This window comes from Amblyomma maculatum, chromosome 1 (genome assembly GCF_055883805.1).
Source record: "Amblyomma maculatum isolate TAMU_Amacu chromosome 1, ASM5588380v1, whole genome shotgun sequence".
In the NCBI taxonomy this organism is placed as follows: domain Eukaryota; kingdom Metazoa; phylum Arthropoda; class Arachnida; order Ixodida; family Ixodidae; genus Amblyomma; species Amblyomma maculatum.
The window spans coordinates 482,787,896-482,802,227 of NC_139344.1; the positions used below are offsets into that span (position 1 = coordinate 482,787,896).

At 48.0% G+C, this 14,332-nt stretch overlaps 1 protein-coding gene across 1 annotated transcript in view; it reads left to right on the plus strand.

Annotated features, from left to right (window-relative positions):
• The window catches only part of LOC146210100 (sphingomyelin phosphodiesterase-like), a 375,910-nt gene that overhangs the window by 228,781 nt on the left and 132,797 nt on the right, over positions 1-14,332 (plus strand). The window contains exon 9 of the mRNA XM_084607702.1: positions 13,309-13,396. Coding sequence (XP_084463828.1) covers positions 13,309-13,396 — 88 coding nt within the window. The remainder of the gene's footprint in view (positions 1-13,308; positions 13,397-14,332) is intronic.

Sequence of the window (14,332 nt, forward strand, 5' to 3'; positions counted from 1 at the left end):
CTTTAACCTTACTCTGTAAATTCTCGTGCCTTGACGTGGTCGCTCAGTCCTTGTTGCCATCGCTGTGCGCTACGCCTTACTTAAACCTTACTCTCTAAATTCTCGTGCCTAGGCGCGGTCGCTCAGTCCTTGTTGTCATCGCTGTGTGCTTCGTTTTACTTTAACCTTACTCTTTAAATTCTCGTGCCTTGACGCGGTCGCTCAGTCCTTGTTGCCATCGCTATGTGCTACGCCCTACTTAAACCTTACTGTTTAAATTCTCGTGCCTAGACGCGGTCGCTCAGTCCTTGTTGCCATCGCTGAGTGCCTCGTTTTACTTTAACCTTACTCTTTAAATTCTCGTGCCTTGACGCGGTCGCTCAGTCCTTGTTGCCTTCGCTGTGTGCTACGCCCTACTTAAACCTTACTCTTTAAATTCTCGTGCCTAGACGCGGTCGCTCTGTCTTTGTTGCCATCGCTGAGTGCCTCGTTTTACTTTAACCTTACTCTGTAAATTCCCGTGCCTTGACGCGGTCGCTCAGTCCTTGTTGCCATCGCTGTGTGCTACGCCTTACTTAAACCTTACTCTCTAAATTCTCGTGCCTAGAAGCGGTCGCTCCGTCCTTGTCGCCATCGCTTTTGCCACGCTTTACTTAAACCGTACTCTCTAAATTCTCGTGCCTAGACGCGGTCGCTCAGTCCTTGTTGCCATCGCTCTTTGCTACGCCTTACCTAAACCCTACTCTCTAAATTCTCGTGCCTAGATGCGGTTGCTCAGTCCTTGTTGCCATCGCTGAGTGCCTCGTTTTACTTTAACCTTGCTCTTTAAATTCTCGTGCCTAGATGCGGTCGCTCAGTTCTTGTTGCCATCACTGAGTGCCTCGTTTTACTTTAACCTTACTCTTTAAATTCTCGTGCCAAGACGCGGTCACTCAGTCCTTGTTGCCATCCCTGAGTGCCTCGTTTTACTTTAACCTTACTCTTTAAATTCTCGTGCCTAGACGCGGTCGCTCAGTCCTCGTTGTCATCGCTGTGTGCCTCGTTTTACTTTAACCTTACTCTTTAAATTCTCGTGCCTAGACGCGGTCGCTCAGTCCTTGTTGCCATCGTTGAGTGCCTCGTTTTACTTTAACCTTACTCTTTAAATTTTCGTGCCTAGACGCGGTCGCTCAGTCCTTGTTGCCATCGCTGTGTGCTTCGTTTTACTTGAACCTTACTCATTAAATTCTCTTGCCTAGATGCGGTCGCTCAGTCCTTGTTGCCATCGCTGTGTGCTACGCCTTACCTAAACCTTACTCTCTAAATTCTCGTGCTTAGATGCGGTCGCTCAGTCCTTGTTGCCATCGCTGTGTGCCTCGTTTTACTTTAACCTTACTCTTTAAATTCTCGTGCCTAGACGCGGTCGCTCAGTCCTTGTTGCCATCGTTGAGTGCCTCGTTTTACTTTAACCTTACTCTTTAAATTCTCGTGCCTAGACGCGGTCGCTCAGTCCTTGTTGCCATCGCTGTGTGCTACGCCCTACTGTGACCTTACTCTGTACATTCTCGTGCCTAGACGCGGTCGCTCACTCCTTGTTGCCATCGCTGAGTGCCTCGTTTTACTTTAACCTTACTCATTAAATTCTCGTGCCTAGACGCGGTCGCTTAGTCCTTGTCGCCATCGCTGAGTGCCTCGTTTTACTTGAACCTTACTCATTAAATTCTCTTGCCTAGATGCGGTCGCTCAGTCCTTGTTGCCATCGCTGTGTGCTTCGTTTTCTTTGAACCTTACTCATAAATTCTCTTGCCTAGATGCGGTCGCTCAGTCCTTGTTGCCATCGCTGTGTGCTACGCCTTACCTAAACCTTACTCTCAAAATTCTCGTGCTTAGATGCGGTCGCTCAGTCCTTGTTGCCATCGCTGAGTGCCTCGTTTTACTTTAACCTTACTCTTTCAATTCTCGTGCCTAGATGCGGTCGCTCAGTCCTTGTTGCCATCGCTGAGTGCCTCGTTTTACTTTAACCTTGCTCTTTAAATTCTCTTGACTAGACGCGGTCGCTCGTCTTTGTTGCCATCGCTGTGTGCCTCGTTTTACTTTAACCTTACTCTGTAAATTCTCGTGCCTTGACGTGGTCGCTCAGTCCTTATTGCCATCGCTGTGTGCTACGCCCTACTTAAACCTTACTTTTTAAATTCTCGTGCCTAGACGCGGTCGCTCAGTCCTTGTTGCCATCGCTGAGTGCCTCGTTTTACTTTAACCTTACTCTTTAAATTCTCGTGCCTAGACGCGGTCGCTCAGTCCTTGTTGCCATCGCTGTGTGCTACGCCCTACTGTAACCTTACTCTGTACATTCTCGTGCCTAGACGCGGTCGCTCACTCCTTGTTGCCATCGCTGAGTGCCTCGTTTTACTTTAACCTTACTCATTAAATTCTCGTGCCTAGACGCGGTCGCTCAGTCCTTGTTGCCATCGCTGTGTGCTACGCCCTACTGTAACCTTACTCTGTACATTCTCGTGCCTAGACGCGGTCGCTCACTCCTTGTTGCCATCGCTGAGTGCCTCGTTTTACTTTAACCTTACTCTTTCAATTCTCGTGCCTAGATGCGGTCGCTCAGTCCTTGTTGCCATCGCTGAGTGCCTCGTTTTACTTTAACCTTGCTCTTTAAATTCTCTTGACTAGACGCGGTCGCTCGTCTTTGTTGCCATCGCTGTGTGCCTCGTTTTACTTTAACCTTACTCTGTAAATTCTCGTGCCTTGACGTGGTCGCTCAGTCCTTATTGCCATCGCTGTGTGCTACGCCCTACTTAAACCTTACTTTTTAAATTCTCGTGCCTAGACGCGGTCGCTCAGTCCTTGTTGCCATCGCTGAGTGCCTCGTTTTACTTTAACCTTACTCTTTAAATTCTCGTGCCTAGACGCGGTCGCTCACTCCTTGTTGCCATCGCTGAGTGCCTCGTTTTACTTTAACCTTACTCATTAAATTCTCGTGCCTAGACGCGGTCGCTCAGTCCTTGTTGCCATCGCTGAGTGCCTCGTTTTACTTTAACCTTAATCTTTAAATTCTCGTGCCTAGACGCGGTCGCTCAGTCCTTGTTGCCATCGCTGAGTGCCTCATTTTACTTTAACCTTACTCCTTAATTTCTCGTGCCTAGACGCGGTCGCTCAGTCCTTGTTGCCATCGCTGAGTGCCTCGTTTTACTTTAACCTTACTCTTTAAATTCTCGTGCCAAGGCGCGGTCGCTCAGTCCTTGTTGCCATCGCTGTGTGCCTCGTTTTACTTTAACCTTACTCTTTAAATTCTCGTGCCTAGACGCGGTCGCTCAGTCCTTGTTGCCATCGCTGTGTGCTACGCCCTACTGTGACCTTACTCTGTACATTCTCGTGCCTAGACGCGGTCGCTCACTCCTTGTTGCCATCGCTGAGTGCCTCGTTTTACTTTAACCTTACTCATTAAATTCTCGTGCCTAGACGCGGTCGCTTAGTCCTTGTCGCCATCGCTGAGTGCCTCGTTTTACTTGAACCTTACTCATTAAATTCTCTTGCCTAGATGCGGTCGCTCAGTCCTTGTTGCCATCGCTGTGTGCTTCGTTTTCTTTGAACCTTACTCATAAATTCTCTTGCCTAGATGCGGTCGCTCAGTCCTTGTTGCCATCGCTGTGTGCTACGCCTTACCTAAACCTTACTCTCAAAATTCTCGTGCTTAGATGCGGTCGCTCAGTCCTTGTTGCCATCGCTGAGTGCCTCGTTTTACTTTAACCTTACTCTTTCAATTCTCGTGCCTAGATGCGGTCGCTCAGTCCTTGTTGCCATCGCTGAGTGCCTCGTTTTACTTTAACCTTGCTCTTTAAATTCTCTTGACTAGACGCGGTCGCTCAGTCCTTGTTGCCATCGCTGTGTGCCTCGTTTTACTTTAACCTTACTCTGTAAATTCTCGTGCCTTGACGCGGTCGCTCAGTCCTTGTTGCCATCGCTGTGTGTTACGCCCTACTTAAACCTTACTCTTTAAATCCTCGTGCCTAAACGCGGTCGCTCAGTCCTTGCTGCCATCGCTGAGTGCTTCGTTTTACTTTAACCTTACTCTTTAAATTCTCGTGCCTTGACGCGGTCGCTCAGTCCTTGTTGCCATCGCTATGTGCTACGCCCTACTTAAACCTTACTGTTTAAATTCTCGTGCCTAGACGCGGTCGCTCAATCCTTGTTGCCATCGCTGAGTGCCTCGTTTTACTTTAACCTTACTCTTTAAATTCTCGTGCCTTGACGCGGTCGCTCAGTCCTTGTTGCCATCGCTGTGTGCTACGCCCTACTTAACCCTTACTCGTTAAATTCTCGTGCCTAGACGCGGTCGCTCAGTCCTTGTTGCCATCGCTGAGTGCCTCGTTTTACTTTAACCTTAATCTTTAAATTCTCGTGCCTAGACGCGGTCGCTCAGTCCTTGTTGCCATCGCTGAGTGCCTCATTTTACTTTAACCTTACTCCTTAATTTCTCGTGCCTAGACGCGGTCGCTCAGTCCTTGTTGCCATCGCTGAGTGCCTCGTTTTACTTTAACCTTACTCTTTAAATTCTCGTGCCAAGGCGCGGTCGCTCAGTCCTTGTTGCCATCGCTGTGTGCCTCGTTTTACTTTAACCTTACTCTTTAAATTCTCGTGCCTAGACGCGGTCGCTCAGTCCTTGTTGCCATCGCTGAGTGCCTCGTTTTACTTTACCCTTAATCTTTAAATTCTCGTGCCTAGACGCGGTCGCTCAGTCCTTGTTGCCATCGCTGAGTGCCTCGTTTTACTTTAACCTTACTCCTTAAATTCTCGTGCCTAGACGCGGTCGCTCAGTTCTTGTTGCCATCGCTGAGTGCCTCGTTTTACTTTAACCTTAATCTTTAAATTCTCGTGCCTAGACGCGGTCGCTCAGTCCTTGTTGCCATCGCTGAGTGCCTCATTTTACTTTAACCTTACTCCTTAAATTCTCGTGCCTAGACGCGGTCGCTCAGTCCTTGTTGCCATCGCTGAGTGCCTCGTTTTACTTTAACCTTACTCTTTAAATTCTCGTGCCAAGGCGCGGTCGCTCAGTCCTTGTTGCCATCGCTGTGTGCCTCGTTTTACTTTAACCTTACTCTTTAAATTCTCGTGCCTAGACGCGGTCGCTCAGTCCTTGTTGCCATCGCTGTGTGCCTCGTTTTACTTTAACCTTACTCTTTAAATTCTCGTGCCTAGACGCGGTCGCTCAGTCCTTGTTGCCATCGTTGAGTGCCTCGTTTTACTTTAACCTTTCTCTTTAAATTTTCGTGCCTAGACGCGGTCGCTCAGTCCTTGTTGCCATCGCTGTGTGCTTCGTTTTACTTGAACCTTACTCATTAAATTCTCTTGCCTAGATGCGGTCCGCTCAGTCCTTGTTGCCATCGTTGAGTGCCTCGTTTTACTTTAACCTTTCTCTTTAAATTCTCGTGCCTAGACGCGGTCGCTCAGTCCTTGTTGCCATCGCTGTGTGCCTCGTTTTACTTTAACCTTACTCTTTAAATTCTCGTGCCTAGACGCGGTCGCTCAGTCCTTGTTGCCATCGCTGTGTGCCTCGTTTTACTTTAACCTTACTCTTTAAATTCTCGTGCCTAGACGCGGTCGCTCAGTCCTTGTTGCCATCGTTGAGTGCCTCGTTTTACTTTAACCTTACTCTTTAAATTCTCGTGCCTAGACGCGGTCGCTCAGTCCTTGTTGCCATCGCTGTGTGCTACGCCCTACTGTAACCTTACTCTGTACATTCTCGTGCCTAGACGCGGTCGCTCACTCCTTGTTGCCATCGCTGAGTGCCTCGTTTTACTTGAACCTTATTGATTAAATTCTCTTGCCTAGATGCGGTCGCTCAGTCCTTGTTGCCATCGCTGTGTGCTTCGTTTTCTTTGAACCTTACTCATAAATTCTCTTGCCTAGATGCGGTCGCTCAGTCCTTGTTGCCATCGCTGAGTGCCTCGTTTTACTTTAACCTTACTCTTTCAATTCTCGTGCCTAGATGCGGTCGCTCAGTCCTTGTTGCAATCGCTGAGTGCCTCGTTTTACTTTAACCTTGCTTTTTAAATTCTCTTGCCTAGACGCGGTCGCTCGTCCTTGTTGCCATCGCTGTGTGCCTCGTTTTACTTTAACCTTACTCTGTAAATTCTCGTGCCTTGACGCGGTCGCTCAGTCCTTGTTGCCATCGCTGTGTGCTACGCCCTACTTAAACCTTACTTTTTAAATTCTCGTGCCTAGACACGGTCGCTCAGTCCTTGTTGCCATCGCTGAGTGCCTCGTTTTACTTTAACCTTACTCCTTAAATTCTCGTGCTTAGACGCGGTCGCTCAGTCCTTGTTGCCATGGCTGAGTGCCTCGTTTTACTTTAACCTTACTCTTTAAATTCTCGTGCCTACACGCGGTCGCTCAGTCCTTGTTGCCATCGCTGTGTGCCTCGTTTTACTTTAACCTTACTCTGTAAATTCTCGTGCCTTGACGTGGTCGCTCAGTCCTTGTTGCCATCGCTGTGCGCTACGCCTTACTTAAACCTTACTCTCTAAATTCTCGTGCCTAGGCGCGGTCGCTCAGTCCTTGTTGCCATCGCTGTGTGCTTCGTTTTACTTTAACCTTACTCTGTAAATTCTCGTGCCTTGACGCGGTCGCTCAGTCCTTGTTGCCATCGCTGTGTGTTACGCCCTACTTAAACCTTACTCTTTAAATCCTCGTGCCTAAACGCGGTCGCTCAGTCCTTGTTGCCATCGCTGAGTGCTTCGTTTTACTTTAACCTTACTCTTTAAATTCTCGTGCCTTGACGCGGTCGCTCAGTCCTTGTTGCCATCGCTATGTGCTACGCCCTACTTAAACCTTACTGTTTAAATTCTCGTGCCTAGACGCGGTCGCTCAGTCCTTGTTGCCATCGCTGAGTGCCTCGTTTTACTTTAACCTTACTCTTTAAATTCTCGTGCCTTGACGCGGTCGCTCAGTCCTTGTTGCCATCGCTGTGTGCTACGCCCTACTTAACCCTTACTCGTTAAATTCTCGTGCCTAGACGCGGTCGCTCAGTCCTTGTTGCCATCGCTGAGTGCCTCGTTTTACTTTAACCTTACTCTGTAAATTCTCGTGCCTTGACGCGGTCGCTCAGTCCTTGTTGCCATCGCTGTGTGCTACGGCCTACTTAAACCTTACTCTTTAAATTCTCGTGCCTAGACGCGGTCGCTCAGTCCTTGTTGCCATCGCTGAGTGCCTCGTTTTACTTTAACCTTACTCTGTAAATTCTCGTGCCTAGACGCGGTCGCTCAGTCCTTGTTTCCATCGTTGTGTGCCTCGTTTTACTTTAACCTTACTCTGTAAATTCTCGTGCCTTGACGCGGTCGCTCGTCCTTGTTGCCATCGCTGTGTGCTACGCCCTACTTAAACCTTACTCTTTAAATTCTCGTGCCTAGACGCGGTTGCTCAGTCCTTGTTGCCATCGCTGAGTGCCTCGTTTTACTTTAACCTTACTCTTTAAATTCTCGTGCCTTGACGCGGTCGCTCAGTCCTTGTTGCCATCGCTGTGTGCCTCGTTTTACTTTAACCTTACTCTTTAAATTCTCGTGCCTAGACGCGGTCGCTCAGTCCTTGTTGCCATCGTTGAGTGCCTCGTTTTACTTTAACCTTACTCTTTAAATTCTCGTGCCTAGACGCGGTCGCTCAGTCCTTGTTGCCATCGCTGTGTGCTACGCCCTACTGTAACCTTACTCTGTACATTCTCGTGCCTAGACGCGGTCGCTCACTCCTTGTTGCCATCGCTGAGTGCCTCGTTTTACTTTAACCTTACTCATTAAATTCTCGTGCCTAGACGCGGTCGCTTAGTCCTTGTTGCTATCGCTGAGTGCCTCGTTTTACTTGAACCTTACTGATTAAATTCTCTTGCCTAGATGCGGTCGCTCAGTCCTTGTTGCCATCGCTGTGTGCTTCGTTTTTTTTGAACCTTACTCATAAATTCTCTTGCCTAGATGCGGTCGCTCAGTCCTTGTTGCCATCGCTGTGTGCTACGCCTTACCTAAACCTTACTCTCAAAATTCTCGTGCTTAGATGCGGTCGCTCCGTCCTTGTTGCCATCGCTGTGTGCTACGCCCTACTGTAACCTTACTCTGTACGTTCTCGTGCCTAGACGCGGTCGCTCACTCCTTGTTGCCATCGCTGAGTGCCTCGTTTTACTTGAACCTTATTGATTAAATTCTCTTGCCTAGATGCGGTCGCTCAGTCCTTGTTGCCATCGCTGTGTGCTTCGTTTTCTTTGAACCTTACTCATAAATTCTCTTGCCTAGATGCGGTCGCTCAGTCCTTGTTGCCATCGCTGAGTGCCTCGTTTTACTTTAACCTTACTCTTTCAATTCTCGTGCCTAGATGCGGTCGCTCAGTCCTTGTTGCAATCGCTGAGTGCCTCGTTTTACTTTAACCTTGCTTTTTAAATTCTCTTGCCTAGACGCGGTCGCTCGTCCTTGTTGCCATCGCTGTGTGCCTCGTTTTACTTTAACCTTACTCTGTAAATTCTCGTGCCTTGACGCGGTCGCTCAGTCCTTGTTGCCATCGCTGTGTGCTACGCCCTACTTAAACCTTACTTTTTAAATTCTCGTGCCTAGACACGGTCGCTCAGTCCTTGTTGCCATCGCTGAGTGCCTCGTTTTACTTTAACCTTACTCCTTAAATTCTCGTGCTTAGACGCGGTCGCTCAGTCCTTGTTGCCATGGCTGAGTGCCTCGTTTTACTTTAACCTTACTCTTTAAATTCTCGTGCCTACACGCGGTCGCTCAGTCCTTGTTGCCATCGCTGTGTGCCTCGTTTTACTTTAACCTTACTCTGTAAATTCTCGTGCCTTGACGTGGTCGCTCAGTCCTTGTTGCCATCGCTGTGCGCTACGCCTTACTTAAACCTTACTCTCTAAATTCTCGTGCCTAGGCGCGGTCGCTCAGTCCTTGTTGCCATCGCTGTGTGCTTCGTTTTACTTTAACCTTACTCTGTAAATTCTCGTGCCTTGACGCGGTCGCTCAGTCCTTGTTGCCATCGCTGTGTGTTACGCCCTACTTAAACCTTACTCTTTAAATCCTCGTGCCTAAACGCGGTCGCTCAGTCCTTGTTGCCATCGCTGAGTGCTTCGTTTTACTTTAACCTTACTCTTTAAATTCTCGTGCCTTGACGCGGTCGCTCAGTCCTTGTTGCCATCGCTATGTGCTACGCCCTACTTAAACCTTACTGTTTAAATTCTCGTGCCTAGACGCGGTCGCTCAGTCCTTGTTGCCATCGCTGAGTGCCTCGTTTTACTTTAACCTTACTCTTTAAATTCTCGTGCCTTGACGCGGTCGCTCAGTCCTTGTTGCCATCGCTGTGTGCTACGCCCTACTTAACCCTTACTCGTTAAATTCTCGTGCCTAGACGCGGTCGCTCAGTCCTTGTTGCCATCGCTGAGTGCCTCGTTTTACTTTAACCTTACTCTGTAAATTCTCGTGCCTTGACGCGGTCGCTCAGTCCTTGTTGCCATCGCTGTGTGCTACGGCCTACTTAAACCTTACTCTTTAAATTCTCGTGCCTAGACGCGGTCGCTCAGTCCTTGTTGCCATCGCTGAGTGCCTCGTTTTACTTTAACCTTACTCTGTAAATTCTCGTGCCTAGACGCGGTCGCTCAGTCCTTGTTTCCATCGTTGTGTGCCTCGTTTTACTTTAACCTTACTCTGTAAATTCTCGTGCCTTGACGCGGTCGCTCGTCCTTGTTGCCATCGCTGTGTGCTACGCCCTACTTAAACCTTACTCTTTAAATTCTCGTGCCTAGACGCGGTTGCTCAGTCCTTGTTGCCATCGCTGAGTGCCTCGTTTTACTTTAACCTTACTCTTTAAATTCTCGTGCCTTGACGCGGTCGCTCAGTCCTTGTTGCCATCGCTGTGTGCCTCGTTTTACTTTAACCTTACTCTTTAAATTCTCGTGCCTAGACGCGGTCGCTCAGTCCTTGTTGCCATCGTTGAGTGCCTCGTTTTACTTTAACCTTACTCTTTAAATTCTCGTGCCTAGACGCGGTCGCTCAGTCCTTGTTGCCATCGCTGTGTGCTACGCCCTACTGTAACCTTACTCTGTACATTCTCGTGCCTAGACGCGGTCGCTCACTCCTTGTTGCCATCGCTGAGTGCCTCGTTTTACTTTAACCTTACTCATTAAATTCTCGTGCCTAGACGCGGTCGCTTAGTCCTTGTTGCTATCGCTGAGTGCCTCGTTTTACTTGAACCTTACTGATTAAATTCTCTTGCCTAGATGCGGTCGCTCAGTCCTTGTTGCCATCGCTGTGTGCTTCGTTTTTTTTGAACCTTACTCATAAATTCTCTTGCCTAGATGCGGTCGCTCAGTCCTTGTTGCCATCGCTGTGTGCTACGCCTTACCTAAACCTTACTCTCAAAATTCTCGTGCTTAGATGCGGTCGCTCCGTCCTTGTTGCCATCGCTGAGTGCCTCGTTTTACTTTAACCTTACTCTTTCAATTCTCGTGCCTAGATGCGGTCGCTCAGTCCTTGTTGCAATCGCTGAGTGCCTCGTTTTACTTTAACCTTGCTCTTTAAATTCTCTTGCCTAGACGCGGTCGCTCGTCCTTGTTGCCATCGCTGTGTGCCTCGTTTTACTTTAACCTTACTCTGTAAATTCTCGTGCCTTGACGCGGTCGCTCAGTCCTTGTTGCCATCGCTGTGTGCTACGCCCTACTTAAACCTTACTTTTTAAATTCTCGTGCCTACACGCGGTCGCTCAGTCCTTGTTGCCATCGCTGAGTGCCTCGTTTTACTTTAACCTTACTCCTTAAATACTCGTCCCTAGACGCGGTCGCTCAGTCCTTGTTGCCATCGCTGAGTGCCTCGTTTTACTTTAACCTTACTCTTTAAATTCTCGTGCCTACACGCGGTCGCTCAGTCCTTGTTGCCATCGCTGTGTGCCTCGTTTTACTTTAACCTTACTCTGTAAATTCTCGTGCCTTGACGTGGTCGCTAAGTCCTTGTTGCCATCGCTGTGCGCTACGCCTTACTTAAACCTTACTCTCTAAATTCTCGTGCCTAGGCGCGGTCGCTCAGTCCTTGTTGCCATCGCTGTGTGCTTCGTTTTACTTTAACCTTACTCTGTAAATTCTCGTGCCTTGACGCGGTCGCTCAGTCCTTGTTGCCATCGCTGTGTGTTACGCCCTACTTAAACCTTACTCTTTAAATCCTCGTGCCTCGACGCGGTCGCTCAGTCCTTGCTGCCATTGCTGAGTGCCTCGTTTTACTTTAACCTTACTCTTTAAATTCTCGTGCCTTGACGCGGTCGCTCAGTCCTTGCTGCCATCGCTATGTTCTACGCCCTACTTAAACCTTACTGTTTAAATTCTCGTGCCTAGACGCGGTCGCTCAGTCCTTGTTGCCATCGCTGAGTGCCTCGTTTTACTTTAACCTTACTTTTTAAATTCTCGTGCCTTGACGCGGTCGCTCAGTCCTTGTTGCCATTGCTGTGTGCTACGCCCTACTTAAACCTTACTCGTTAAATTCTCGTGCCTAGACGCGGTCGCTCAGTCCTTGTTGCCATCGCTGAGTGCCTCGTTTTACTTTAACCTTACTCTGTAAATTCTCGTGCCTTGACGCGGTCGCTCAGTCCTTGTTGCCATCGCTGTGTGCTACGGCCTACTTAAACCTTACTCTTTAAATTCTCGTGCCTAGACGCGGTCGCTCAGTCCTTGTTGCCATCGCTGAGTGCCTCGTTTTACTTTAACCTTACTCTTTAAATTCTCGTGCCTTGACGCGGTCGCTCAGTCCTTGTTGCCATTGCTGTGTGCTACGCCCTACTTAAACCTTACTCGTTAAATTCTCGTGCCTAGACGCGGTCGCTCAGTCCTTGTTGCCATCGCTGAGTGCCTCGTTTTACTTTAACCTTACTCTGTAAATTCTCGTGCCTTGACGCGGTCGCTCAGTCCTTGTTTCCATCGCTGTGTGCTACGGCCTACTTAAACCTTACTCTTTAAATTCTCGTGCCTAGACGCGGTCGCTCAGTCCTTGTTGCCATCGCTGAGTGCCTCGTTTTACTTTAACCTTACTCTGTAAATTCTCGTGCCTAGACGCGGTCGCTCAGTCCTTGTTTCCATCGTTGTGTGCCTCGTTTTACTTTAACCTTACTCTGTAAATTCTCGTGCCTTGACGCGGTCGCTCAGTCCTTGTTGCCATCGCTGTGTGCTACGCCCTACTTAAACCTTACTCTTTAAATTCTCGTGCCTAGACGCGGTTGCTCAGTCCTTGTTGCCATCGCTGAGTGCCTCGTTTTACTTTAACCTTACTCTTTAAATTCTCGTGCCTTGACGCGGTCGCTCAGTCCTTGTTGCCATCGCTGTGTGCTACGCCCTACTTAAACCTTACTATTTAAATTCTCGTGCCTAGACGCGGTCGCTCAGTCCTTGTTGCATCGCTGAGTGCCTCGTTTTACTTTAACCTTACTCTTTAAATTATCGTGCCTAGGCGCGGTCGCTCAGTCCTTGTCGCCATCCCTGTGTGCCACGCTTTACTTAAACCGTACTACTCTCTAAATTCTCGTGCCTTGAAGCGGCCGTTCAATCCTTGTTACCATAGATCTGTGCCACGTTTTACTTAAACCTTACTCTCTAAATTCTGCTAATCTGACCACGTGGCTCAGTCCTTATTACCATGGTCGTGTGCAACGCTCTACCTAATATTTATTCTAAATTCCAGTGCCTTGACGCGATTGCTCAGTCCTACTCTACTTAAAAGTTACTCCAAATTGACCTGAGCTGACGCACTAGCTCAATGCTTAGAGAGTTCAACTGCCAAGTTCGAAGACGAGAAACAAGTAGGCAACAGACGAGGACTGAACAGAAGACACGTAGGTTGGATACCGGCCGTGGCGCGCTTGTTTGAATGGAGGGCGCAATGTGGCGACGCTTTGTCGTCCTTTAATGTGCAGCACAAAAAAAGAACCAGAGGCGGTCAAAAAATTCAGAGCAGTTCGCTAAAGGGCCCCAATAGCACACGCCATATACACACACCATACCGTACAGTATCATACCGTGCCGTACCGCAACCGAACCATACCGTACCGCACCACACCGTACCTACCATACCGTACCCCATCAAAATTCTTCTCATCCACAGCTATTCAAGAATTACCCCAAATATTGTGGTGCCGTCTACACGTGATTGTGATCGACATTTTGAAAGTGCTGCTAAGAAATTAACGCGCAGAATGCTGTCGATGGTAAAAAACTAAAATATTTTCAACAGTGAACACTACAGAAATCGGGGCAAATAAGATATAAATTGAGCTGCAGTCTGAGGGCATAAAGCTGAGAAGTACAGTTTCAGATGAAATCGGTGCCTTGCATTATAGGTGGCTTGTACTGGACCCACGCGACCCGGCTGAGCAGCTGGCTTTTCTCATTACCGAGCTCGAGGAATCTGAGATGAAGGGTGAAAAGGTATGCTTATTTCTCTTCCGGAAGTAATAAAAACATAGCATTATATTGTAACGATTTTATAGTTCAGCAATTCATCTGTTACATGTCAATACATGTGACGTGTTAGCAAGACGTCATATCTGACGTGGGTGTTTTCTAAACAATCACTTTGGCGCGTTGCTCGTGAGGTGTTACACCAACGACAGTGATGCGGCATTAGATACAAACGTGGCCTGTACAGCTGTCGCGGTCTAGCGATAATTTAAGTGTCTTTGCTGCCCGCTTGTCGATATCCCGTTATCACATTCGGCGAGCTTTACTATGAAGACCAGCGGCGGTTTAACCAGATTGGTGAGGTTTGTGATCCTTCATTCACACCGGCTGCCTGTTCGCCCTGTGTTCCTCGAGTTGATGTAAAGGTGCCTAACGACGTGTGCGTGCAGAAAGCGGCCCGGGATGACAAGCTGTTCTCATCTACCTAAAGAATTAATTTTTAACATAGGCAATCCAATTCAATTATTTATTTTCCATAACATTATGGAGGAGCCTAAGCAAAAAAAAAGCTGCAGAATGTATTTTCAATTTATCGCAGGTCACTGTGTGTAACAGGTTTACTTATGGCATAATAGCCAGTGGCGTACTTTGCAACACATGCTCTAAAACCATGAAAAACTGCTGATCAAAGCAAATAAAGAAACGCTGTGAACATAGAAAGTGGTACTTTGCAGTACATGCTCTAATTAAAAACTGCTGCTCAAAAAATAAAGGAAAAAGAAAATACAGAGACAAGGAAGAGCCTTTTCTTTTGCGCGGCAGTTTTCTTTAAAATCTTTTTCGAAAGTACTAGCATGGTGCGAAAAGTGGCAAATTGCAATTAACTATGAACTGACGGTATTCATGCGAAGTACTCAGAAAAAAAGCCCTTTTTGTTCCCGTACTGCACTGACAACATCACTC